General features: G+C 38.6%; 2 protein-coding genes across 7 annotated transcripts in view; one reads left to right on the forward strand and one right to left on the reverse strand.

The window, feature by feature from the left end:
- Positions 1-2,211: 2,211 nt before the first annotated feature.
- Positions 2,212-4,697, reverse strand: LOC135455420 (cytochrome c oxidase assembly protein COX11, mitochondrial). Its single transcript, XM_064728603.1, has 4 exons — positions 4,423-4,697; positions 4,201-4,356; positions 3,020-3,145; positions 2,212-2,532 (listed from the first exon to the last, which is right to left on the reverse strand). The coding sequence occupies exons 1-4, from the start codon at positions 4,657-4,659 to the stop codon at positions 2,350-2,352; spliced, it is 702 nt and encodes a 233-aa protein (XP_064584673.1). The 5' UTR covers positions 4,660-4,697; the 3' UTR covers positions 2,212-2,349.
- Positions 4,698-4,781: 84 nt separating this feature from the next.
- The window catches only part of STXBP4 (syntaxin binding protein 4), a 66,186-nt gene continuing 43,911 nt past the window's right edge, over positions 4,782-27,056 (forward strand). For 2 of the 6 annotated variants that reach the window (XM_064728684.1, XM_064728689.1), the window contains exons 1-14: positions 4,782-4,921; positions 6,404-6,454; positions 13,653-13,726; positions 13,926-14,021; positions 15,009-15,078; positions 15,858-15,932; positions 17,934-18,019; positions 18,639-18,768; positions 19,334-19,466; positions 21,509-21,615; positions 21,994-22,177; positions 23,157-23,235; positions 25,750-25,832; positions 26,322-26,418. In XM_064728684.1, the coding sequence (XP_064584754.1) occupies positions 6,417-6,454; positions 13,653-13,726; positions 13,926-14,021; positions 15,009-15,078; positions 15,858-15,932; positions 17,934-18,019; positions 18,639-18,768; positions 19,334-19,466; positions 21,509-21,615; positions 21,994-22,177; positions 23,157-23,235; positions 25,750-25,832; positions 26,322-26,418 (1,252 nt within the window). In that variant the 5' untranslated portion in view covers positions 4,782-4,921; positions 6,404-6,416. Of the gene's footprint in view, positions 5,126-5,318; positions 5,570-5,888; positions 5,934-6,403; positions 6,455-13,652; positions 13,727-13,925; positions 14,022-15,008; positions 15,079-15,857; positions 15,933-17,933; positions 18,020-18,638; positions 18,769-19,333; positions 19,467-21,508; positions 21,616-21,993; positions 22,178-23,156; positions 23,236-25,749; positions 25,833-26,321; positions 26,419-27,056 lie in introns of those variants that run through there. The other 4 variants (XM_064728685.1, XM_064728686.1, XM_064728688.1 and 1 more) reach the window with 4 other exon arrangements.

The following is a 27,056-nucleotide window of genomic DNA, read 5'->3' on the forward strand; positions in this document are numbered from 1 at the left end:
TAGTGGTGTGGACAGCAGCCTGAGAAAACAGCTGAAAACAGGATTGGAGGTGGATTGATTTAATTTTTCCCCTGTAGCTGAGTTGTATTGGCAGAACCCCCACAGTGAAGGGTAACAAATCAAACTGGGCTGTTGCAGTGTAATCCACAATGGGCGGCTGCTGATGGAACCTCTCCGTGTTTGCAGCAGCACAATGGTTATGGGATTAGCAGGGTGACCCCAAGGTCTGGGAAGTAGGATGCATCTCACTCCATGATATCAGAAGGCTAAATAATTATTTTATTATACTATATTACATTACATCCAAACTGAAACTGAACAAGAACTCAACTGCACAAAATCCCGTGACTGTCTCCTGACCGAGCGGCAGGACACAGCTTGGTCAAGAAAACAAAACATACCAGAATCCAATTACCAAATTCCTTCAGGTAAATAATCTTCCAGCACATTCCACATGTTCACCGAACAACAGGAGCAACAAATGAGACAAGAATTGTTTTGATCATTCTCTTCTCTGCTTCTCTGAGAGAATGCGAATCCCACAAATGGTAACAGAGATGGATGGGAGTTGGCTAATGACCAAGGTTGGAGCTGGTGTTACAGAGGGAACGTGCTCAGTATCTGTGCAAATTCGGGCTTTCAAACTCAGGCAGAGAACCCACATTTTTATGGAACTGCCACTTGTCAGGGGCATACTCCTTTTCTTCTAAAGAAAGTGGCCAGAATAAAGCAATGGGTGGAGAACTGCCATAATCAGTTCAGCTTTCAGAAGGACAAAGGACTAAAGAAAACTGAGGTAAGAAGTTGGGTTTTTTTCTCCCTAGCCTGGATTCAGAGATTTGTCTTGATGCTACTATTTTTTTCCCTGAAGCATACTGGATTTATAAAGCTTGCTGCCATCTTCATACAGATATATTTCACTTGTGTGGGCTTCATATGTTCTGCTGAATAAAATGCATTAGAGAGATGAAAGAATGAAGTTTTCATTAGGAGACAGTGAAGCCCTGTATGTCATCCAGAATCTCTTTAACCAACACAAGTAACTGGTACAATAATGGATTTTAAAGATAGCATCCATTTATTTTCAAAAAAGCAGTTTTTGAGTTATTGTATGCAAATATAATTGAGACTTAAGTTACTGGAAGTTACCATTGCCTTTTCAGAGTCCATGCTAACCAACATCACCCTTATTTTAGTAGATCTTCTCTGCTGGAAGGTGTAGAAAGACATGGCCCAGCAGAAGAGATACTGGCTGATAATAATTTCTGTCTGAAAATGAGAGGCTACTTGACCTCGCTCTACAACTTGCTTCTGGTTTGCAAGGCAGTGATGAAGTGTTGTTACACCTACTGCACAGATAATGCCCAAAAGTTACATAAACACCACTGATGTGTTCTGGTGGTAAAAGAGTCCCCCTGGAGAGCTGCTGCACTGCTGGCCAGGCTCAGGCCAACTCAGCCTCTGAATGGGCTGGTCTTGGTTTTTGAGGAGACTCCTATGTTGTTCATTCAGCTGCAATTCAGAGCATTTATACCCTGCCCTACCCTCAAAGCATGTCAGACACAAGCCAAGCTTGTCTCTTGTGGAGGTGCCCAGTGTTCAGCCCTCTGCAAAGTGCACTCAACAGCACCACACATACTTCAAATGAGTGGGACACAACACAGAAATAAGATGGTGTTTCCAGATGGAAGCCATCCCAGAGATCTGATGTGCTTACATTTAAATTACTGTTCTCGTGATAACAGCTTTAGAGCAGTCTGCCCTTACCAAGTGAACTACTGATTCAGTAATAACATGAGAGGGTGCATCACATTCTGAACCATCTTCTCCTGTGCCAGGGAGGCTCACACAGAAATAGCAGTCTAACTTTGTTTAGTTATGAGATTACCTCAATTTATTATCTGCATTTACCTTCTTCAAAAGTAACTTAACATGCAAGTTATTTTCCAGAGCCAGCAATGGAATTTTAGATAGTTATCAACTGATTTTTTTCTTCTGTATTTAAAAGAAGATCTTAATTTACACATTGGTTTAAAAATTTGCCTTCTGGTATTCAGATAACATCTTACAAAAAGATGGCCTGAGAAAAACCCACTCTACTTGAGGAACAGTGTGTTCCCTTCGCTGTCTGATGAAGAAATACTATCCCTAAGAAATAGGGATACATTAAGTTGGTTTCAAAAAATATATATATATATACATATACTTTCATAACAGCATGTGCCCATGGAGGTTTAATAGTATAATTTCATAGTGCACAGTACTCCTGCAGTTTTTTTCTTCCAAGGAAAAACGGCATCAAAACTGGCACTCAGATGTAGCAAAGTCAGATTTTGTAGAGAAGGCTTGTTACTGATACCCAGGAAGTGGCAACTTCTGTCCTTCCTTTGCTTCAAAGAAGGTGTAAGAGAGAGTGATCAAATCAACTTTAGCCATTTTAGGGTCCTCTGCAAACTCTGGGTCAATGTAGAAAAAGACAGGCATGTCCACTTCCTCCTGAGGATTTAGCCTCTGTTCTTCAAAACAAAAACACTGCAGGTGGGAGGAAAAAGAAATCCACAATTAAAAAACAGTGATGATAAATTTTATCTCTGTCAACCTGAAAGAAATCTTAACGGTTTAAAATAAAGTCTCATTCCCTTTACACCCCTACAATCCTGGGAAGGATCAATAAGATGAGCAATAAGACAGTAATTTTGTTACTGTGATGATATAGAAAAAAATATATTAGCTTTTAATCAAGTGTATAAAGGCATCAAGGGGCCAGCTCACATCATAGTGCCTGCCCTCAGTGTGGTACTACATGGCAGATTTTGGAGCCACTCTGATGGGATGAGCAGCTTGATGTAAGGGCAGTAAAGCTAAGAATGAATTGATGCACTTTACCATTTGAAAAAACAAGGTATTTTCTTAAAATGTTGTCATACGAAAAGTGTTGCCCAGGGTTAAAATGCAATTTATGGGTAACTGTTTTCTTTTGTGTAAAGGAAAATGCAATCTTTGCTTTGTTTGTACTTACTTGTATTTTATTGAAATACTGTCCTGCTTCAAAGGGGACAACGTTGTAGGTGGAAATTCCAATTATTGGTTTGTCAGTAGGATTTTTTGCTTTATAAAATGCCAGCGCAGTCTCTCCTGGTACCACCTGTGTAACATAATTGTACAGTGATTTTCTTTTTTTTTTTTTTTTTAATTCACTGCAGCTCTCCACCCCTCAAACCAAGTTCTTTAGACTTTATCTACTATTGCTGTTTCAAATTTATTATTTCACAAATAGTTTTGATTACATGCAATTCACACATATTTAAAATTAAAAGTTTCAATACTGTTCTATGTATTTTTAATCTTACCCATTTTGCCTGAGTCTTCTATTATCCTCAGCAGTTCAACAGCACACAGAGCATTTTTAATATGCAGATTTAGATATGGTGTGCATTTAATTTCTGAGGTTATTCTTTCAGTACTGGACTCAAACTATTAAGAAGCATAACTCCTTATTTTGAGAACTAATTTGAAACAGAAGAGTTAATTTGTGATTTTTTTTAAATATTAAAAACGTACCTATAAGGATAGGGCAATAGAAGAAATGGTACAGATTTATATACACTGTTATACTGTATATTTTTAAGTATATATACACAATTTTATGGTGAATGTACAACGTGCATGTGGTGTATATACCATGAGGTGTATATATAAATATAGTTTCAATAACTTTTGATAGTTTAATGAGGTGGCAGAGGGCCAGCTACATACAATGTCCTGTAAAAAGGACATTGCCGTGCTGGAGCATGTCCAGCAAAGGGTAACAAATCTAATGAAAATTCTAGAGAACATGTCTGGGGTTGATCGGTCTCAAGAAGAGGAGGCTCAAGTGGAACAGCAGTCTCTGCAACTACTGACAGGAGCGTGTAGTGATGTGGGGATCGGCCCTTCTGCTGTGCCTGCACTGAGAGCACCAGAGGAAACGGCCTTGGCAAGACAGGGGATACTCCCATTAGATATCAGAACCATTTTCCACTGTTGGTGTGGCCAGGCTTTGGGAAGGGCTGCCCAGGGAGGCGGCGGAGTCCCCATGGCGCTGGACCTGGTTGGGTGCTGTGGTTTAATGGTTACAGTGCCGGCTGCACGGTCGGACCGAGTGATCGGAAAGGTCCGACCGTGACCAGGGCTCTGCACGGGGGGAAGGCGGTGACTCACGTAGATCTCGCTCTGCTGCGGTTTGAAGTTCCACTGCATGCTGGCGTGCGTGTCGGCGTTGAACGTGACCCTGATGAGCCGGTCCCGCACCGGCTCCATGCGCTCGATCCGCTCCGGGTCGCCCCCCGTGCCCGCCGTCCCGCCGAGCCCCGTGGCCTGTCAGGGAAGGGCAGTGAGGGCCCCGCGCCCGCGGAACCGGCGCCGGCCGCGGGCCCCCCGTACCTGGCAGTAGAGGCGGTAGAGCGGCACGGCCGCGTACGACAGCCCCACCATGCCCACGGCCGCCGCCGCGATGTAGCCCACGGTCGAGCGGTTCCGGCGCCGCCACTCCTCCTCCTGCTGCCGGGTGAAGGGGTTGGAGCCCCGCACGCCGCGGGTCCCGCAGAGCCCGGGCCGGGGCAAGGCCCCGAGTCGCAGCCCGCGGGCACAGCGCGCCCAACCCCGCCCGCACAGCGCCATGACCGCAGCGCGGGGGCTCTCGGGACGGGCGGCCGGGAACGGGGCGGGGAACGGGGCGGGACGGAGGCGGGAACAGGGCGGGAGAGAAGGAGGGAAAGTAGAGGCGGGGGCGGGCCGAGCTGAGTCGGGTTGAGTCGCCATCGCATCATTGCTTTGTACGCCCCCTTGGAGCGCGCTGACCGAAGGGGTCCCGGTGGAGCCGCCCGTGGCTGCCCCCGCCTCGCTCGCCAGCGGGACGGCCCGGGCGCAGGTTGTGTACGAGGTAACTGGAGCAGCCCACAGGCCGGCGGGGCTCCGCGGCTCCGGTTACCCGCGCCGAGTGGGCTGTGCTGGACGGGAGTGGCACGGAAGAGCCGGCCAGGAGCGGGGTCACCGGGAGCGCGGTGGTCCCGCAGGTACACCGCACCGGAGCTACCTGGTACCGGCGGCGTGACCCGGGTCCCGCTGATACCTGCTTGTCTCTCAGGTTATTCCGCGCTGGCGGCCCCAGGACGGGCGCTGGGTGCGGGGCTGCTCCGGGTGGTCCGTCCGGGGCCTGCAGTTTCTCCCCTATTGTAGACGCTTGACACCGGTTGTTTGTTTGTTCCTTTTTCCTCCGGTGCTTTACTTCTTGTTAATTTCATTTGTTCATTTCATGAACAAATTCAGGCAGAGGCGCTGACACGCTGCAGAGGTAGCGAGCGCTGTTAGTAAACAGCGGTAACCTGAGGACGGGCAAAGTCGGCCAAGTTCACAAACAATAGTTTTTCACACGGCTGGTGCCATGCACTGTAATAAAATTTGCTGTAGCAGTACTTGAATTTACTGCTTTAGAGCTGTGTCTCTCTTCTGTGGTGGTTCCACAAGGTGAATCACACAAGGACTGGCAGCTCCTGGAACTTCTTCATTTTCCACGTTGAATAAGAGAACGGTAAAGGCTCGGTGTAGCCATACTGTGTTATTTCCCCTGTCTTCATATGACTGTTTTTCGGTTCTTTAGTGATCAAAACATGAAAATGTTTACTGCAGGAGCATTTGTGGCATTCCAACGCGGATTTAACATCTTTTTCACACAATAAGTACAGACACGCAGGAATTGGAGGGGTTTTGTGGAGGCTGACACTGCACCTGGGGGTTCTGCTGTATCTTACCCAGGGTCTGTGGTGTGGCATTGGTGCCAGGAGCACCTGTGCTGCCCTTCCTGTGTGTTGGGAGAGTTCCTTGCCCCACTTGCTTTGGAAATAATTCCTCTTCTGGATTGTGGCATGTGAGGGTTCAGCCGTGCATCTCACAAGGTCAGGAAAATTTCCTACTGCTGATACAAACAGATTTTTTTGTATTAATGCTTTTTTAGCATTTTTTTGAAATGACTGTAGTTCAGTACATCCATGGTTGTAGTTCCTGTCAACCTGTTGTATGTACTAGTAAAAACACAATGTGAATTTCTGGGGCTTTTGCTACATTAGTGGTGTGTAAGCCCATTTTGTGTGTTTTGGCCTGTTCTACATACTTCATGTGAAAAGTTCAGAGACACTAAATACCAGAGTGTAAGTTAAAAAAAACATGAGAAAACAAGACACACAAAACACCACTCCCTTTCCAAGTAACTTTACATGGGAAAAAAAGGGATTGTCTTTGCCTTCAGCAGTTATGTTGTATTGTCCTAGAATTGTAATCTGGTTTTTTTCCTATTTTAGAAGATTTTGATCCTGTAGGAGCCTGTTCATATGTCTGAGCTCTTAATTATGGACTTTTATTTTAATAGTGCTTCTAAGAAGATGTCCAGTGCAGATCCCCTCACAAATACAGAGAAGGAGTAAGTACTTTTTTCCCTAGATGCATAAATACAATTAATGGATTGTAATATTAAAATTTTTGCAGTTTCATTGGTAGGATCTTGTCTTGATGAAGACTTAAAGAAAAATAACTTTGATATTGAAGCAGTCTGCAGTAACACTGTAGGAAAGCTGACACCAACACCAGTGAATTTACACTTTAAGGAGGGAATTGTCCCTTAAGCTTTTCATTATTTTAATTGGCACTTGGTTAGGACTTGTTTTGTAGAGATAAAACCTTGCATAGAGATTTCTTAATTTAATGCTTCTGAACTATGAAAGCATACTTGTATATAGTAGGTCACTTCTTTGTACATCTGGGGTACCTGCAGTAGCATAAGACTGAAGGTTTTGTATTACAGTGCATTACTTTTTCAGTATACTCTGTTTCTATACCTTTAATATTTTATATGTAGTACTTAGGAACCATTATATTTTTTACCAATGTCACAGGATACAAAAAAATTATGTTCGTTCTATAAAACATAATCTTATCCACTTAGAAGTTGGATCAGATTCTCAATGTCAAATATGGATTCAGTCATGACTGAAAAGTGTAACTCCAGACCCTTTCCAAACTGCCAAATAACCACGCCAATGCTCTCATCAAAACCAGAATTAAAACCAGGCACAGGCAGCTCTTGCTGGACTTACCATGTTTGTTGTACTTGTGCAATAGAATCCAGCAAAGAGTATTCAGAAGAATAAAAGAAAAAAAAATTTAACATAGATTTAGAATTATGCCACCTCATAAATAACTTGATTGGTTAGAAAAGAAAAACCACAAAACATTCAAAAAGCTGACCTGCTTTTTACTGGGACCTGAAGAAGCCAAAACTCTGCTTGTCTGATGGAAATTCAGGGTATGTGATCACAAAGATACATCTTCCAGACAGCTGTGCCTTGCTAGAGTCATGTGAAAGATGAGTAGTTTACACGAGTAGTTCCTAGGTCACTGTATTCCAAAGGTGGTTTTTCACATTAGAGATGAACAGGAAAGGCACCTAAAACTGCACTTCAGCTGCATGGTGATGGCAGGCTGTCATTTTGTGTACTTTTATTTCTTGTAGAAGATGATGCTTCCAAGCATGGACTTGGTTATATGTTAACCGAGGTTTACCTGGACTTTAAATCATACCTTTCTTCTCTGTGCAGGGGGTTAGCTTCAAACCATTCATGCTTCTCCACAATTACAATGTTGCCCAAGCTTTTTTTTAGGCTTAACAGTTGCCATATAATGACCTATGATTTCTTTTGACCTTTATAGCTAATCAGCAGAATGTATTTTGAATAATGAGTGGGTTTGGATGGATCACACTGAGTGCTCATCCATGGTGTATGATGCAGCATTCCTTTGCCTATGGTCCTTAAAATCTGAATTTGGGGTTAGAGAAGCTACAGTTGCATAATGGATTTGTACAGGATTTTTGTAAAAGGCTTTTGGGTTATTTATAACAAAAAATATCTTGTGAATTGAACTTCCAAAGATTCTGGAAATCTTTTTGTCATCTGCTGAAGTATCATGTAATCCATCTCAGTTGCTAAAGCGTTGCAAAACTTCCCTTGGGAGAGGCAAGTTGTAATTATAAATGTGGCTAGAATGGAATAGTTTTCCAGCTGTTTGGAAATGAACCTTACTTAACAACAAATGACAGCTCTTGAAAATTTAGTCTTACTTATTTATACTAAATTTCATGGAGTTTTGAATTACAATTTTCCTTGATCTTTCTGGAAGTAAAAAGTAATTTGTGTTCTTCTGAGCGTGTTCTTGAAAGGCAGAGCACTTGCAAGAGAAGCAATAATGCTGGCATTCATTAAAAGCAGCACAGCAACAGAATTTGAAGGTAAAGAGGGATGGAAGCCTTGGAGATGAGTTCAGGAAGCTGAACAAAGCACAGTTTACTTTGAAGAAGGGGTGGAGGAGCAATCTTCTGAACAAGTCATGTATTACTGGTGATAGCTAATAAAATCAGAGCAATAAGGCTAATACTACTTTATATCTGCTTAAATGGTGCAGAAGTTTGTTATGTCTGGTTTAATAAAAATAACTTTTTGCTTTTTAACAAGGAAATTGGAGAGCCTTGAGCCATGCATTAATTGGGGGATTTCTATGGCAGAAAATGGGACGCTGTTTGGTCTGAGTGATATATTTTGACAAATGCTCCTGATATTGATACCACAAATTGAATTCCACTGGTGTTAAATACAGAGGTCGTTTTGTTGGAGAAAATCTATTGGTACTTCATCTTCTGTAACCTTGCCTGGAGCAAATCTAATTGATATGAGGCTTAAAATATCAATGGATTTTCCGTAATGCTGGTAACAGCAGCAGAGTGAGCTGACTGAGGAAATGCTGCAAAGGGGCAAATTTTCATCTCTGAATGGATGTGGTCACTGTGCCCGTGGGGTTTTTCACTATTTGGGAACTGGGAAGGCTGCTTTATGTTCCCATTTCCGTCTCTGATCTGCTCCTTAATCTGTGGTGGGTCACCCTTCTCCTGCTGTGTGTGCATTGCAGGTTCTCAGGACTGACAGCTCTCTCTGAACGCTGTTCAGCAAGTTGGCTCTCAGCAAAGGGATCCTTTCCCCAGAAGGATTATCTGCTAATGAAACCACAGTCACTGCAGCTTTAAAAAAAAAAAAAAAAAAAAGGTGCCTGAGATAAGCTTTTGCATTCCTGGCATAGCCAGCCCTCCTGCTGCACCTCCAGGCCTGACAGATGCTGTCTGATCACAGGGCTGCTCCTGGCTAGAGAGGATTCACCTTTCTACTTAAAGCCCTCAGTGAACACAGGGTAGTAGGCTTGCATTTCAAGCTGCAGTCTTGTTATGATCTTTTGAGAGAGGGGGAGTGGTAGGGGTACTTCTGTGGCAAGCCTGGAAGGAAACATTCATTAACCAAACGGGTGTCAATGATCAGAATTTCTGAAAATGTGCATTTCTCTGCAAGACCAAGTCTCCTATCACAGGATCTGACCTCTGGGAACAAGGGTGATACATTTGACTTCCTAAACTACATTATTCACAGTGTAATGACATAAATTTGGCAGTTTTATTTCCTTTCACAGAAAAGTACATGTCAGCTTGTATTTCCAGAAAAAATAAATAACCCAAGTTCTGTGTTGACTTTTGACTGCTGTATCTTGAAAGTCTAAAAATCAAATTAGATCATGGCACAAGCCAGTACCGTGATTGAGAATGAAAAGTAATAGCATAATGGCATTTGTTTCATTAATACTCCCAGTCTGCTTTGTTGGCTTTCCCTTTTGTGTGGCTGTGCATAATGCAGTCTGCTAGGAAGATTGCTTTAGAAAGGTCATGAGTTACTGCTTTTGACCTTGTTTGCAGGGTGTATGTAAATAAATTTTAGAAGACCAGGAGGAAATAAGTTGCTTTTAATCATCGCGTTTGCCTTTGGCTGCTGGATCTAGATTGCTTAATCACAGTGTAGTAAATTTTGTCCTTTGCATTTATCAATCTTTAAAGTTGCTCTAAATGGCCGTTTCGAAGGGAGAAAAAGTAAGCATTACCTCTCTAGGTGAATTAGCGCATGTGACGCAGAGGCTTTCAGAGAAGATTAAGTAGGCAGAACGCTCAGCTGGAGCTCTGTGTTTGGGTTTTTTAGTTGTTAGCAGAAATCATCCTGCTCATAACCTTTATCCGGCTGAGCTGGAAACCTCCAGTGCGGTTCGGTTGCGTTGTCCCTGTTTTTCCTGCTGTGCTGAAGGATGTCCTTGCTTTCTCCAGGAGCTGAAGATGAACCAGAGCGTTTTGATGGTCTCTCTCTCTTATACTGGTATGCTGAGCCGTTCAGTTCTGAGGGCATTGCTGTGGTCTGTAATTGGGCAAAGTACAGGAAAGATCATTTAAAAGCTGATAATTTTCAGCTTCGTTTCATCAACAGCCAGAGTTTATAATTTAGATTTTTGTGTGTCAAGTGATATGTGTTTTGTGAGTAAAGTGTATTAGTCTCCCGTTGATAAACATAGGTAAATGTTTTGTTTGTGCACATAAATGACTAATAATTTCTCAGGAGATCAGATGAATATCTGGAGCTGTGTGTTCTGATAAGTACTAAAAGAAATAAACCCAAAGTTGTTGAACTTCTTTGTGTATGCTGCTAAAAAGTAATAGAAGCAGGTTGATTTTAATTGCCTTTACTGGAGCATCTAGACAAAATGTTGCACACTTAGTCTGTTAGCATTCCAGAACTTCAGCTGGAATGTTGAGTTCAGTATTTTTTAGTGTAAGAAGGTTATAGTGTAAATTTTGGTGAGTTTTACTTGTTTATTTCATCTCTTGCCTCACATCTTCTCTATGTGCTAAAACCTTCCTTACAGGTGCTTTTGCCTGACCTCAAAAAATGAGTATTGATAATTGATTATTTCATTTGCATATTTTTCTGCAAAAAACATTGAATTATTTTTTGTTACTACTGCCAACTGGTTTGCAAGCATATTTCCTTATTTATACTGTTGGGCATGTTTCTAAAGCTCTGGGAGAAATATGCTAACATTTCACAAATACTGAAATTGATGACATAAAATAAATGTTGGGTGGGTGCTGAATCCAAGTAATTTTACAGTGAAATTGTTAAAGCTCTGTTTATTTTATTAGAACTATGACAAGTAGCTTGACTTGAAGATCTGTGTTATATGGGGAAAAAAACCCTAACAGTGAAAGCCAACTAGATGTGATATGCTAAACAAATTAGGGGCATTTGAAAATCTTTGGTTTTGCCTTTATGTGGTAAAGTGACTTTAAACTGCCTGTATTGGAGGGATTTAGTTTTTAGAGCATAAACATATCTGAGTACATTGTAAAAGTTGTCTGTCCAAAATGTGAATTATTTCTCATTGTAGGTGGCAGCATCACAATTCCAGTGTTTCAGAGATATCTTACTCCTCTCCACTGACTAATAATAACAATTAGTTGTGTGTTCTCTGTGTCTTCTTTGTGAAAATCCATTTTAGTTCCATTAGGATCTCTCTTTGGAAAGCATTGCCAGTTACTTCTGAAAATGTAGATTCTTTCCTATTGATTGTCCTATTCTTAGATTTGATCATATTTCATTATTATTTTATATGGTAGTATATAAAGAGGTTCTACGATTTCTGGCAAACTCTAAACTTCAGACTTAAAGTCTGAGATTTGATCTTTTCAGGCTTTGAAAGTAAAACCTCTGTGTCGGTTTGTGCGAGGTTGAAGTAACTTCTGTTCTTGCTTTTTAATTTTTACCAAAAAAAATTGCTGTATGAAAACTGCTGAGAGGGAATGGTAAAGCAAAACCAATAGCAGTAGCAGCAAAAGGCAAGAGAGAAAAAAATTGAATAATTGCCTATTTTAAAGATCAGTATACCTTGTTTAAGATTTCAGAGCAGGACAAAGCATGACTGGGATGCTCTCCTTCAGCCTCAAAACCAATTTGTGGAATAATTGCAGTGACAGTCCTGGGTAGTAATGCAAAATACTCTGTTCTTGTTGTGGAGTAGGAGGTTGTCCAAAGAGTATTCTTAAATAAATATTGGGCTTGGGGATTTGTTCTTCCTTTCAGGCTGTGATTAAGTAAAAGCAGTTTGGTTCACTTTTAGCCTTACTGAGGGTACCTTATTCTCTGACATGTCATGGCATGGTCCTGTGCAGTCCTGACAAACACACACCACATCCACTGGGTTTTGCTATTTCTTTTTAGCCCGTGAAACAAATACTTCAAGAAATACTTCAGTGAAAATGATACAGTGCTGGAAGCATAGGTTTACTTTTTATTTCTAAAGGTTATTAGAATTATTAGGTCTCTTCTTGTGGCCAGCCTTTCTAAAGCAAAGGCTAATTTTGCAAATACTTGGAAATATGAAATTTTGGGAAATTGTTGCTTTTCAGAGCTGGTGCTTATCATTTGATTAAAAAATCTCATCTCATACAGTTTTCTTCTCCAAAACCAAAAGAACTGCAGATATTCTTTAGAAGCTGGATCTCTTGGCTAGTGGTAGAATTGAAGAACATTTGAACCTTCTAGAATTCTCTCCCTTCTGGCACAGCACCTTTGAGTGATGTACTCTGGCTTTTGCAGATGTACCCAGTTTCAGGCACAGAGTTCAGGCTGTGTGCTGGATTAGGTTGTGTGGAAGGATTTGGGTCACTGTGTCCTCCACTTTGATCTTCTTTCCCACCCTGCTAATGAATTCTTGTTTATACATTTCACTAGGACCCTCTAGAAAATACAACTCCATCTAATGTAGACCAATATGTAGGTCAAAGCAGAAAAACCTCAGTGGTGCTTCTGCTCTTTTCTAGAAGGGATCTGCTGAGTCTTCTTCAAAAATATTGCAGTGAAAGGACAGAGGAGATATAATACAACTAACTTTTTTTTTTTTTTACCCATAATTCATCTACATGAAAATAAAAGCTGGTAAAGGGTAATCTGGATTTCCATTCTTAATACTCTGCATTCTCAGAGCAGTGTGCTGGTCATGAGTCTGATGAAATTGTAAATTTAAGTTTCAAAACTCTTAATTTTACTTTGTATTCTTTTTTAACTGCCTTCAAAATATTTCTCTGCATTTAGACAATTCCAAGTGCCATCCTGGTGTTTCCCCTTGGAGTGGGAAGGTACACAGAGGATCAGGCAAAAGAGTTTGGAAAGAAACCTTTTTTACAATAGAGATAGAAATCAATGTTGAGTGAAGAAATTAGTAGATTTGGGAAAAGATTATGTCCATAAATATAAAAATATATATATTTTAGTTATCTCTGGAAATAATTTTATGCATTGGCTTAGCTATGCTTTTGTTCAAATATTCATTACCTAATGAAAACTGATTTTATGGTATGTTTTTCTTGCCTAAATGTTAAGATGGACCAGCTTGTGGAATTTTGTTTATATTTAATCACAATGCCTTTATTACACAAAGTGGAATTCACTGTTCAGCCTGAAGTGCTTTGGGGGAAAAGGAAGTAAATTCTGTATATTTATTGTACCTTTTCATCTGGTATTTGTGATGAACAGAGTGATTTTTGGCTGGGGAGGTGGTGGCTCAGAGATATCAAACAATATGAAGTTGTCAGTGGAGAAAGTTGGTTTGGGTTTGTATTTGAGTTGAAAACACAGTCACTGTAATTTCTTGTCTGTTAACACAGCTCTACCTACGTTTCTGTAATTTGATTTTATTTTGTTCCCTAGGACCATTATGGGCCCTCATGGAATAAATCGAGCTGTTCACCGCATCTCTTTCTCTGATTGCCAGAATGGATTAGGTAACTAAGATTGCACATTCTGTTACTCTGAGTAAATCAAACCTGAAAACACCTTTGGCAGCTCATACCTGGCATCAGGAAAGTTTATTTGGCTTTCATGGATTTGACTGCCAAGTGCATTTAGCACAATAGAAGAACCAATTCTAACCACAGGTGGAATAACCAATTTTTCACTTTTGTCTTTTTGTTTGTTGTTCAGGAGTTAAAATTATTGGAGGTTATCGGGCACAAACAGCAGAAGATTATGGGATTTTCATAAAGAGAATTCTACCTGGGGGCGTGGCTGCTACAGACAGTAAGTAATTTTAACTTTTTTGGCTCCAAACACACTGTGTATAAAAAGCTGTCAAAAGAAGTCTTTATTTTACTTTGTGGGTAAGGATATTTAAAATAATATGGTTTGGTCAGGATCTATGAGGTGTTAGCTTACTTTAAGATACATAAATTAAACCTGGAACCTTTATGGAAAAAGATTTTAATACACTCAGGTGTTGAAAATGTGTTCAAATCTAGGTATGGCTGGTGAAGGCCACCAGCAGTCTTTCTGGCAATTGGCAGCTCTGTTGAGTGAGTGTTGAGATGCTGAATCACTTCTAATGTATAAGGTATAAGAGTGAGGTTTCCTGTGTAAACCTAGTATTTTTAATTAGTTCTGATAATTTTTATTACTATTTTTTAATGTTGGTGTGCTGGTGGTTAAGGTCTGTGTGGAGAGAAGAAATTACTCTCAGTAGAGTGCAATAATTAAGCTACAGACTTCCATCCTAGGTCTCTGTATTTTTTGAGATTCCAGCTTGTCTTGTGCAAAATGATCATTTGAAATAATCTGCATCCACTTCCTAAACTTGAGATTTTCAGGAGGTTAAAGGTAGAATTGGTTCTAAAAATTCCTTTAGCTGACTTTATTGATGTCTAAAACATTAATATATCTACACATGGTAATTTACAGTAATGTTAAGAGCAAGAGTCAAATAAAATTAGTTCCACAATTGTAAAGTATAAATTCTAGTCTCAAAATATTTGTGCTATGTGTAAATAGTACAAATAGCTAAATGACAGTTATTTTTAGTGGCTATTCTGTTGTTAGTAAGATTGATTTATAGGTTCTAGTTTTATCTCAATTATCTGCCTTACTTAGGATCAGGTGCCAAGGGTCATAAAGTTGTTTAATGCATTAAGTCACATAAAATTGAAAGGAAAGTCCTGGGTTAATACCTGGTTTAGTACAATACCTTCACCATTTTCTTGTTGATTCATCAATCACTGTTGGTTTCATTTAAAGGCCGTTTGCTCACTGGGGACCTAATTCTGGATGTCAATGGAGAAAACCTGGTTGGAGTAACAAATGAAAGGTATGTTTGTACTGATTCCTGGATGTTTATTAGAGCTGGGGTTATTTTGGACACTATCAGTGACTGATTGAAAGAGCACAGCTCCCCTGAGATCCTTGGAGCTCAACTCACAAGTAACTTATCCTATAGATCTGATGGAGCAAAACTGTTGTAAAAAAGTGAAGGACTTTCTGCTGTTACAGAAGCACATAATCAGCTGGTTTCTAATGACACAGATGACAGCATGTGTGTGAAAACAGCAGTAGAAGCTGTTAATACAACTATCTGCTGGTTCAGTAGTGATGAATGTGAATGGTGGCAGCAATCATGTAATGGCACAAAGAAGGAGAAATAAAGAGCTGTAGGTGGTTTCTGTAGCTGGATCTGCAGAGATCAGTGCAGCTTTCAGTGCTGGAGATGGAGACTGGAAATGCAAAGGAATTGCATTTTGTATTGCTGGGGGATATTCTGAGCAGTAGCTTTTGTTGGGGTGGGCTGTTAATCCTGTAGGAGGCTCAGGAAGGCAGCAGGATGGCCCAAGGAGGGATGGGGACAGAAGGGAAGGGAAGGAGAGGTCAGTCCCAGTTTATTGCTGTCAGCAGATGCACCACAGCCCATCTTTTGCTCTGTTCATTGGTGCTCACTTTAAGTTTTGCTGCTGCCAAGCTCTTTTCTCTGTATCTGACCATGAAAATTATTAACTACCTTAGCAATTTGTCCATTTTCCTGCTCTTCTAGCACTGCTCACTTCTTGCCAGCACCCTGGTATATTTATTTGGCCTTTTTCTGCCCCCTTCTAGGGCTGTTGACATCTTGAGAACAGCCTCAGCCTCTAATCACATGTCTCTGCTCGTTGCTAGAGATGAAGAAGCAAAGTAAGAGAAAAATTGTTTTAACCTCAAAACTAATAAAAGTCCAGTGCTGTTTCTCAGGGTGGGTGGGTGAGCTTGCATGAATTTTTGTTTCAGATTAGTTTTAATTGCAGAATTCCACCACATGTCACATTTTACTGCATGGTGTTTGATACCTGTTCCTTCTGAGATCACTTTCGTCAATCACTTCAAGTAGCAAGCTCAGGCCAACTTCAGTTGAAAGAGGAGGATTGTAATGTTATATTTACAGCTAATGCTATTAAGAATTATCTGCTGTGATAGTTTTTTAAATACTCCTCACATTTTAAAATAATGAAAAATGAGGACTCTGTTAGAGCTACCAAAGAACTGTTAGATTTAAACTTGTCTTGCCTTCTGACAAAAGGCAGATTCAGTTGGTTTTTTTCCCCTCAGAAGTTTGCTTTTCAGTTTCTAATGAGCTTTGAATAGTTTGGGTAAGTAGGTTAAACTATTCACTGCAGCAGGTAGTTTAAAGCACTTTTCATTTTAAATACATTTTAAGTACATATTCATTTTAAGGACATTTATGTTAAATATTGCTTTAACCTGACTGATGAAAGTTTAGCATATAAACCAATGTTTGCAGAGAATCATCAGCAATGTGGCAAACCAGGTCTGTGTCCCCTTTTGACTTAAATCTCAGGGAAAACAGCTGTTATGTAATTGTTTTTGATAATCATTGCAAGAGTATCTGCTGTTATTTGCCTTTCCTGGGATGTTCCACTTCCAGAGTAATCTCCCCATAAAGGATTTTTCTCTAAATTCCTTTAGCCTTTTGTCCAAGTTAAGCTTCCTCTTTCTGTTCCTTGAATTCAACATCTAAATCACTCTGTAGCCTCTGATCTCTCCTTTTTTCAGACTGCCTAGATAGATGCGAGGTCCACTCTTAATCTGCTTTGATCTAAAGCATACTGGCCTAGTTCCTGTAAACTCCTGGAATAATTAAAATCCATCAGTCCTTTAACCACTCTGGGGGGAAGTGGAGTGGCCCGGGCAGAATTTGCCACTCCATGCAGTCCCTCACCAGCCACCTTATGATTTTACATTCTGTGCTTAAAGATTATTTGATTTACATTCAGCTGTGTTTATGTGTGTACCCTGGGGCCAGCAATAACAATAAATGTTATTTTTAAAAAAATAATGCACCCAGCATTTTTGTGCAACCTTCAGAAGTCAAACTGGAATTACCTGGGAATTACTCTCCTTGCAATTAGTTAATTTCTTTTCTCTCTGGCTAATTCTGTATATTAATTTGGTGATGTTTCTGGCTTACATCACTCTAGATAATTTTTATCTTTTAAATCAGTTAGCACTGAGGTAATCAAAACTCAGATTAGAAACTTTTTTTCTTAAATTAGGCTGGCTTCAATATCAGATAAATCAGGTATTTTTGGATTTTCTTCAATGCCTGTCATGCAAGATGTACATCTTTGCCTGTGTGTTACAATGTGAATGGTGTCTGCAAGGAATTTCTGCTTTTGGCTTTTAGTAGTCAATAAATATTTCTGCTGTCCACTTGTTTCTAAGGAGCCATATCTTTGTCAGTCTTTTCTGGGTTCTTGTTCAGTGTAATTGAACTAAAAGCATTCTTTAAAAACAAGAGTATGCTGCTATAGGTGTATAATCTGATTCCCTCTAATATAAAGAAATTGTTCTGGAGCTCGGTAGTACCACTGTCTTATTATCTGTGGTTGATGGTATTGCAAGTTTTTAAAGTTTTGTCATTCAGGGTAAAGAGAGGTAAAAATAAAGCTTTTGTACCAATAGTCCATTTTGTCCATAATCTGGTTTTTCCCCATCTTTATCATGCATTACATGATTTTTACTTTTTTTTTTTTGCCTTTTCTGGCCATTTGACAAGGCTTTCCTCTTTCAGTGGAGGTTGAGCTTCCTTCTCTGAGGAGGAGCAGCTGTTCAGTACAAGCAGTGCAGGTTTCACAGGATCCTTTCAAACTGACAAAGAAAATCTTTTTCTTGGCACAGGAAAGAATTTCATGACCTAATGGATAAGTATGGCTCTCACAGTGACACAGCCTCTGCAAGAACTTCTCCAACACATCATTTAGCTGGTGAGAGATCACTTCCCAGCCTGAAACAATCCTGGGGGACAAAAATCACCCTTGGGTGGAGTAGAAACTTGTACTTAAAATTCCTTATTTTAGTGGAGGTGTATTGGAGGAAGTGGCTGTAAGTCAAACAAAACACCCATGTACCTTGAGGAACTTGTGTGTCAGTTTGCCTAGCTCTTTATTTAAATATACTGGTATCTACTTTCAATTTTAATCAATTATTTATATGAAAAGTTTTTTTGTATTTGTAGCTGAAATGTGCCACAAAATGCTAATAGAAATTTGATCCAGAGCACTGTAAATTCTAATCTTTCTGGAACTGCTGCCTAATTGAGATGCCTTTATATAGCATGGGGGATTAGTTTGTTTTGTATTTTGTACCCAATTTGAAATAAATGATCACTTGTTATGTTTTAAAAAATTATTCCTGGAACTCTGGGTGGCTCTCAGTTCTTTACTGTGCAGGCATTTTTTTTGTTGTCTGATTTCTTATTATGTCTTTTTTCTTATATGAAAATAGCCCTACTGAACTTCCTTACATGAGTTGAAATTTTGTGCTTTTTCCCAAATGTGGTTTTTATTCATTTATTTATTTTTATTTTTATTTCTTTTATTGAAGCAAAATCTAGAGACAGCCTTTCTTCTGGATCATCCTCAAGGTCACAGAGTCCTCAGCTGCAGTTGAAGGATAACATCACCAGCAGCAGCAGAAATAATTCTGTGCCACCACCATCTCCAAAGCTTCCAAAGTAATCTCCAAAACTGACTGAGCCTCTCTTGGGGCAGCTGCAGGAAATGCTGTTATTTGGCTGGTCAGGAAAATTTGGGTTGAGCACTAAGTGTTAAAGTTTGGTTTTATTTTTTAACTTCTAGTCCTGTAGCTCATAATACCATTGACATTGCAGACTAATAAGTTTTTTTTTCTATTTATTTATTGTTCATGTGGCAGAAGAAGATTAATCAGGTTAATTTTTTTGTGTCTCCTAATGAATTAATGTTCTTGATTTATATGTACCCAGATACTCCCATAAGCCTTGGGATATAGGATATATTTCTACTCTATATATAGACAGGAGTTTTTAGCCTTGTAAAATAAAGTATAAATTCTTTTTGTAATTGTCAGAAGTGCCTGAGGTTGCTGATTTTGTTGTAAATAGTGTAATATTTGAACACTGAGATTAAATGTATAATATTTTCTATTTGTTACTGTAATACATATTTGCAAAACCTGCAAGATAAAATAAGCTACTGCTCCAGTCTTTAGTATCTAGTTCTCTGAAGTAATTCTGTTTTTCTTTCTCTTTGTGTCTCTAGTGACAGTGCATTTCAGATTATCTCTGTTTGCAAAGGAACAAGCCTAGGTTTGAATATTGTGGGAGGAATTAACAGAAATGAAGGCCCTTTGGTATATATTCAAGAAATTATCCCTGGTGGTGATTGCCATAAGGTAAAGACCTTTTTTCCCTTCTTTCCCCTTCAGACACCTGTATTTTTTGCCTTCATTGCTTTGGTATGCTACATCTGCAGTTATACTTTAAATACAAAATGTGTTTGTGTTCCTCCTTGCCCTCTCTTGTAACAGAATTATCTCACTGCAGTGTGACAGATTTACATGGTAATGAAAATTTATTCATAAGTTCATTTGAGGTAAATAGGATCTTATTCCTCAGTTTATGTATGAGAAGGTACAAAACCAACTTCTCTAAGAGATTGCATGATGCAAAGTAATGCAGGAAGGATGGGACAGAGCTACAGATTGCACCTCTTTATTTTCTTGGTCATTTAAAAAAATCATATTTCCCTGAGACTTAATTTAGATGGATCCTTGCAGTTGGAAATCATTGTGTAGGCAAATTATTAAAAAATATTCTGAAAGTGCAGACTAATAAAATATATGAATTGGTGTTGGTTATTATTTTAATTTGTGACAAATGCAGTATGTAAATCCAGGGGGATTTGTCAGTGTAAAAAGTAAATAAATAATGTAATATCCTGGTTCAGGTACTCAGAACTGTTTATCCAAGTGTCTCCTCTGGCATCCTGAGTAATTATGGTTATTTGGAAGTGCAGATAACCAGCCTTTGCCTCTGGCCCAGCAAGAGAGGGTGAGCTCAGTTCATGAGCAGTGGGGTTTGTCCCCAAGCAGTTTATAACTATTTGTTACTGAATTTCTGTAGAATAAGTTTAATCCTAAAACGCAAGCTGGAAGATACAAATGCAATATTTCTCAAAGACCCCTTTCAGTAGGTAAATGGTAATCATTTATCTTTTATTTTCTCCTATTTTGTTGTGTTTTCTAAAATATATTTTTTTCTCACTGTGAACATATAATTTAAAGCCTATCACAGATAATCAATAGACTGAGGCTAAGACATTTCCATTAGGCTCTAATATTAGCAATAATAGAGGTAATTTCCCAGTACTGGTTATCCTGCTTGGGAAGGTGAAACAAGAAGCATATTTTAAATGTCTGCCACGTGAGGGCACCGTTGGATATCTTAGAACATGCTAGATGAGAGCAAAATGAAAGATCTACAGCTTTGTTCTTTAACCAAAACCAAAATACTAAGTGACAAAAAAAAGGGTAGTAAATTACTGGCATAGGTGTGAAACAACACAGCAAAAATTATGGTATGTGGGTGTTAAGCAGGTAAAATTATACTGGTTTTAAGAAGGTATTTTATTTATTTCCTATGTATCATCTTCTGTACATTTTTTTTTCACATAGAGTAATTTTGTGTTTGATTTCTTAGAAGCTGAAGAGCAGAGACATGTTGTGTGTTACATGATGTGTATTACATTAGACAAATGTCAGAACTCTGTAACCATAGGTGAATTACATGAATTTCCAGTTGAATTGTTGAGGGCTCTCTGTAAAAAAAGAGGCTCTGGGACAGAAATGTGAAAAGTTCTTGTGCTGGTAGAGAGTTTGCAATTAATTCAACAGAAGCACAATGCTGAAAATATTATTTCTGTCATGGTTTTGACTGGTGAGACTACTAATAGACCAATCTGGTTTTCTCATTAATGTGGCTGGTGAGTGTCTGAAGAGTTCAATGTATTGCCATGAACATTTGCTTTTGAAATACAAATTAATCCAGCTCAGAGCTGAATTAATTAGTAAAGAAGCTTCCTAAAGTCAGATGGGTCAGTGCTGGAGAAATCTGTTGTTTATTTCCATGGCTTTTTGTTTTTTGGTTTTTTACAGAAATGTTTAGCTGGGTCCAAAGTTCTTCTTTATACAATTTCTGAGGTCTGTTTTCTCTGATGAGTTTTTATAATGACTGCTTTAACGGTAAGGGATGATTGTTTAATCTGTTTATTTCTGGAGGATTGTCAAGCACAGGCAGAATGCAGAGCTGTTCTTGATATTTTTTGTCCTAATAGAACCAGGGGAATTTGTCCAAGCGCTGTGACTATACAGTTCTTTCTGTAGTGTTAGCAATTAATATCAAGTTTGTGGGTTTGGTTTTATATTTGTTATTTTAGGATGGTCGATTGAAACCTGGGGATCAGCTTGTGTCCATCAACAAAGAGTCCATGATTGGAGTCTCCTATGAAGAGGCAAAAAGTATAATCAACAGAACAAAGATGAGGTATCTGTTACTGTCAAACAGCCAAGCATCCAAAATGGTTCAATAGATCATATTTATGGTCAGATTAATGTGAAATGGGGTTTTGTGTGCTTAGAAGAAATGAGGAATACTAATTTTTTAAAATACTCAGTTGTAATATTATTTCATAGAAAAGATTCGAGTGCACCTTTTAGACCTGCAAAATTATGATACTTTAATGTTTTTTAAAAAATCACAGTATTTATCTTTGTAATGATGTACCCATCAAAACATCCTTTTAGAAAAATAATTAAATAAACCCACACACGGTGTTTGGAAATGTGTAATTTTTGCAGAAGTATAACCTTATGAATAATATAAATATACAGTATGTTGAAACTTTTTAAATTTTAATTCTAGGTTTGAAAATTTTTGGGAGATAGCTTTTATTAGGCAGAAAAACATACAGAGTTTTCCACAGAATCTGCAGCATCCTTTCAGCCTCTTAACATCTTCTGTAGCACATGGAGAGCAACAGGCTGCAGCACTTGGTCCTCTTCCCTCTCCTACTGGGAGGCTGCTTTCACCATTCCCTCCAGATGCTGTGAGTGTGCTTCTTCATCCTCTTACAACAAACTGAGCAAATGGTTGTTTTTCTCCTAATTGTAATTGAGTTTCTATTTTATTAAGAAAATGACTGTCTGTTTTCCTGCACAATATTGTCTTTGGACTATCAACACTTTTGGAAAAACCATGTTGTATAACAGGAGAGTAAACCACACTGATGAGAGGAATTAGTTGACTTGGGGTAAGAAAACAAATTAAATAAGCATTAACTGTGTTCTTAGATACTGAGTTCTCCTTCACTGTTTCTCTGAGGTTTTGGAATTAGATACAAATAGTTCTGTATTTCAGAGACAAAACACTCCCTGCTTACTACATATGTGTGAGTACAGTACAATCTCACACTTGCTCTGTGACAATGAGATTTTTGCTAAAAAAAGTCCTAAAAGTATGGGGTTTTCCCCCATTCTTTTGGCTAAGCAGCAATTGTTTTAATTCATACAGCTCACCATTAGTGTAAAGAAGTAATGTTGACCATGAGAACAAAGATTTTAAAACTAATATTTCAACTTTTGATAGCAGATTTTCAGTTTATCATATTTTTAAAGATAAATAAAGTATTGCCTTAGAAGAAGGAAGAATAAAATGTTCTCAAATATGAAATCAAAACAGGTGAATTTCAAATCTTATATTTGTACTTAAAATTCTTGCCCATTTTTCTTTCCTATTAGGGATATAAACTGGGTTGCCTAGAGAGACTGTGCTGTCTTAATCTGTGAAGGTTTTCAAAACCCAGGATTTTGATGAGGCCCCAATCTGATTTTTTCCAATGCTGTTCCTTCTCACCACCACCCCCTCCATGCCTTTCTCTTTCTCCTGGGGTTGTTTTGATCTCCCCCAGCCCTTTTTTCTTCCCCCAGTCTTCCTTCCTGTCCCTTTTTTCATGAACCTGTGTTTCTGGTTTGGCTTGTGATCTGCTTTAGAAATGGTATTTCATGACTTTTCATTTCCTCTCGTAGATGGAAACTGGAGTCAAGATGGGAGAGCAATCTCCAATTACTGCTCTAGACAGCAATCCTGCTGATGTGTCTGCCACGGGTAAGTGCTGATTTCATTCCCTGCCACCCTTTCCCTTGCTCATTCAATAACAGTCAAACAGAGCACAGTGCATAGTGAGACTCAGTAGTCTTTAAAAAAAAGGGAATATTGCTCTGTTTTTATACTCCTAAATAAAGCACTGAGATCAATGGATTTTTAGTAGCTTCTGTCAAATATAACTTACATTGTCTCTAACAAACAGCTGAAACCAAACAAAAATGAGTGATCACAACATTTGCTATACAGCAGTCATGATAATAGACTCAGTAGAAACCTGATAATGAAGACTCACATATAGATCAAGATTAGGTTGCCATAGAAACTGTGCTTTCTTGATTTGATGAAATTCTGGGCATGTATGCTGCTTGCATGGCTTTTTTGCTTAAATCAGGGCAGCATATTGAAAGGATAGAATTAACATGCAGCCCTCTTAACAGCTTTTCCATTAGTAACAAATACAATATATCATGTATATTTGTGTTTTAGAGTCATGACATTGTAACAAGGACAAGAGTTACTTTGATCACATCTTGAAATATTTTGAAAACAATGTTTAAGGAAAAACAGGGTTTGTGAAATATGGTCAGAACCAAATCTGAGCTGAACAATTGTAATTCCTGTGGGAAACAAGTATGTTGTATTTAGAAACAGTGTGACACAATAATGGGAGTCCCCATTGGCACACTGATAGAACTGACTCTGTTCTGTATTTCTCTGTGCAGACCTGAATATTCTTTTTCTTCAGGCAGTAGCAATTAAGCTTAAGCTGAGCTTCTCAATCTCATGTCTAACATACTGAGGAGAGGAAGAACAAATGCACAGGATCTGATTCATTCCAGATATCTCTCCACTGATATTATTTAAATTGTACCTGCATTTATTATACCCCATATTAGATATTCAAATTTAAAATGAAACAGTTCCCATATTGCAAATGTGACCAGTTGGTTCCCTGCCTTGAAGGGTGAGCTGAGCAAATGTAGGTTGTTGAAACTGGCAAAGTTTTAGTATTGAATACACCTGGAGATTAATGATCACACAGCTTTTACATATTGGCTATGACAAACACTGAATCAAAGGAACAAGACTAAAGTCTTTTTTTTTAATATATTCAGTATATAAGACTCTTGGTTAATATAATTCAGTACACAGGAGCTTATTTTTTTGAAGATACCAGGAGGGGCACAGTCTCTGAACACATCTGAAGAATGTAGGGAGGGAGTAGAGCAGAAAGCACAAACACTTGCAGCTCTAGTCATGTTTCATTTTCTTCTTATTTAACAGCACATCTTTAGAAAAACCTGCCACTTCTTTCATGCTGCCCTTTTTCAAGGATAGACTTTCAAAGATAACCTTGAAAAATGAAAGCATCTCTTAGATGAGATACTCTTGTTTTTAACACTTTATAAAAAAATCAGCATAGTTTTGAGAAGTTTTGCACCAACTCACACATGAGGTTTTTTCATTCTGAGCTGAAGGGAAATTGAGCCAGTTCCACCAAGGTTCTAGCTCACTGCCTTCAGACTTTTAATATAGGATATGAGAGGTGTTAATGTCAGAGATTTTCAAGATATTTTGGTTTATGCTTTTGGCATGTAAAGAGAATGTAAATTACTTTGAGCTTGGAAACAGATATGCTGTGAAACTAAAAAAAAATTTAAAAAAAAGAATTCTCTGTGATTCCTTCTGTTCCTTTGGAGAGAATCTCAAACTGCAAGAGAATCTCAAACTGCAATTGTCAAACACTGGTTTGATTTCAGTACCTTTTTAATTCACTAATGAAATGATGAATTAAGACCTACATTATATTTATAAATAAGGAATGCAAACAATTTTTTTTTTTTATTTGCATGCATCTAAAATCCAAAGTGATAGTTCAAAAAACCCATTTAAACTTGTGTTTCTGACTATAAGGGTAGAAAGGGGCTGATGGGTGATGGCCTGACGGACAGGAGTTCTTAGGAAAGAGTTCCTTTCCAGGAAAAATTACTGAGGGGCCTGTGGGGTTCAGCCTAAGCTCCCTGCCATGTGTGGGAGCAGGTCATTCCCTCTCTTTCCCAGTTTCAGATCTTTTTTTCCAGATCTTTTCTAGATCCCTCCAGTTGTCAGTTACACCGAGGGTGTGTCTTGGAGGTCTCTCTTGGAATTCACAAGTGTGTTTCCCTTTCTGTTTCCTGAGTATCTGTGTATCTCTGAGAGAAAATACCACAAGGAGAAGCCATATGCTTGATGGATCACTGAAAGCTGTTCCTGGTTATTTTCTGTTCATTTCCTACCTGTCACTTTTCTATGCAAAAAAAAAAAAAAATAGTGGAAGTGATTGATACCCATAATTTTTGTTGATTACAATTATGTGCTTTAAAAAAAGAAGCCAGTCAAAGGATTAACATGTATTTTTGGCAGGTGGGTATTTAGCTGGCATCCACTTGATGAGCAGAGCTTCAGAACAAATTTTTTCAAAGCAATAGTTACCACTGCATTAATATTACTTTATTTTTTTTTTTTATCTCTTAGTTATTGCCCCCAGCCAGAATGATGATTATGAGCCCCAAGGAAAGAACTTGAGTATTCATCTCAAAACAGAAAAGCTGGAGAGGGTAAATACTTAAAAATCTTGAGTTTTCCTTCTTCCCCCTTCATGATGCAGGTAAAACATCTAGACAGTATTTCTAGTCTGACAAACTTTAAAGTATAAATAACACACAGAATTATCTATTCAGTGGATCTTTCATGTTGCAGGCCAATATTTCAGTTTATGTATTGGGCAAATTACTGTTTTTGTTAATCTAATTACTGATTAACTCTTCTGGGAATCAGAACTTCCCTCAGGATTTTTAAAGCAGTTATTAAGGACAAAGGGGTTTGCTTATTACACTCATCTGCATTCAAGGTTAAATAATATCTGAACATCTCTCAATTAGAAGGAAAAGTCACTGAGTGGCTCTGGAATAAAAGTGTTGTCAGTGAGAGTGTACCAGGATACAAAGGCTCTTTGAAGTGTAGGTCTTTAATTACTCCCCCATGTCCCTGCAGTCATTATCCTTGGTCCTTTCTTTTTTCACTTCAAAATAAGTTTTTCCTTCCAGGCACTGAATTATCTTGGGATTCAGCTCACAGATGAACAGCAGCAAGCCCTAAGGCAGCAACTTCATAAAGATTCTAAAGGAACAGTGTCTTTTGGAGGTATTAATTTGTTAATTACCATAGAAAATAATGAAAAGTAGGAATACAAAAATTATAGATAATGACCATTAATATATTTCTTGTCAGTATTGGGCTGCTGCTGCAAATAAAATAATAATCTGAGGCAAGAACCTTATTTTGCTGTATAAAAATAAGCTTGAAGTTCTACTTGAAACTAAATAATGGGAAGGCAAATCACAAATTTATTTTATTAAGAGCAGCCTTGGGAAAGTTTTATTTTGTGCTCAGAAAATCTTGAATTTTTTGTTCTGACAATAGGGAACTGTAATATTTCCAGAAATTATTTGGGAGAGTTTTGATGGTTAAAGAAGCTTCTTGAGGCAAGTAAACAGATGGATCACTTAATTTCAGTATGTGGGAAGCAAGAATATTTTAACTATTGCATATAGAAACAGGTTTGCAGGGAGACCATCACAATTCTTCCAGCTAAACCTAATTCTGATGAGAATGAGTTGCTTCTTGTGGTTGTAACAATTTTGGTTGATGACACGCACAATTTAAAAATATTTTTCAGAAACTGTGAGACATGATGGTTCTGATGCTAAAACTGATGGAAATTTCCCATTCCCTAAAGTCTATGAAAAACACTAGTGTGTGAAAAATAGTATTTTGTACTT

Source organism: Zonotrichia leucophrys, chromosome 18 (genome assembly GCF_028769735.1).
Source record: "Zonotrichia leucophrys gambelii isolate GWCS_2022_RI chromosome 18, RI_Zleu_2.0, whole genome shotgun sequence".
In the NCBI taxonomy this organism is placed as follows: Eukaryota; Metazoa; Chordata; class Aves; order Passeriformes; family Passerellidae; genus Zonotrichia; species Zonotrichia leucophrys.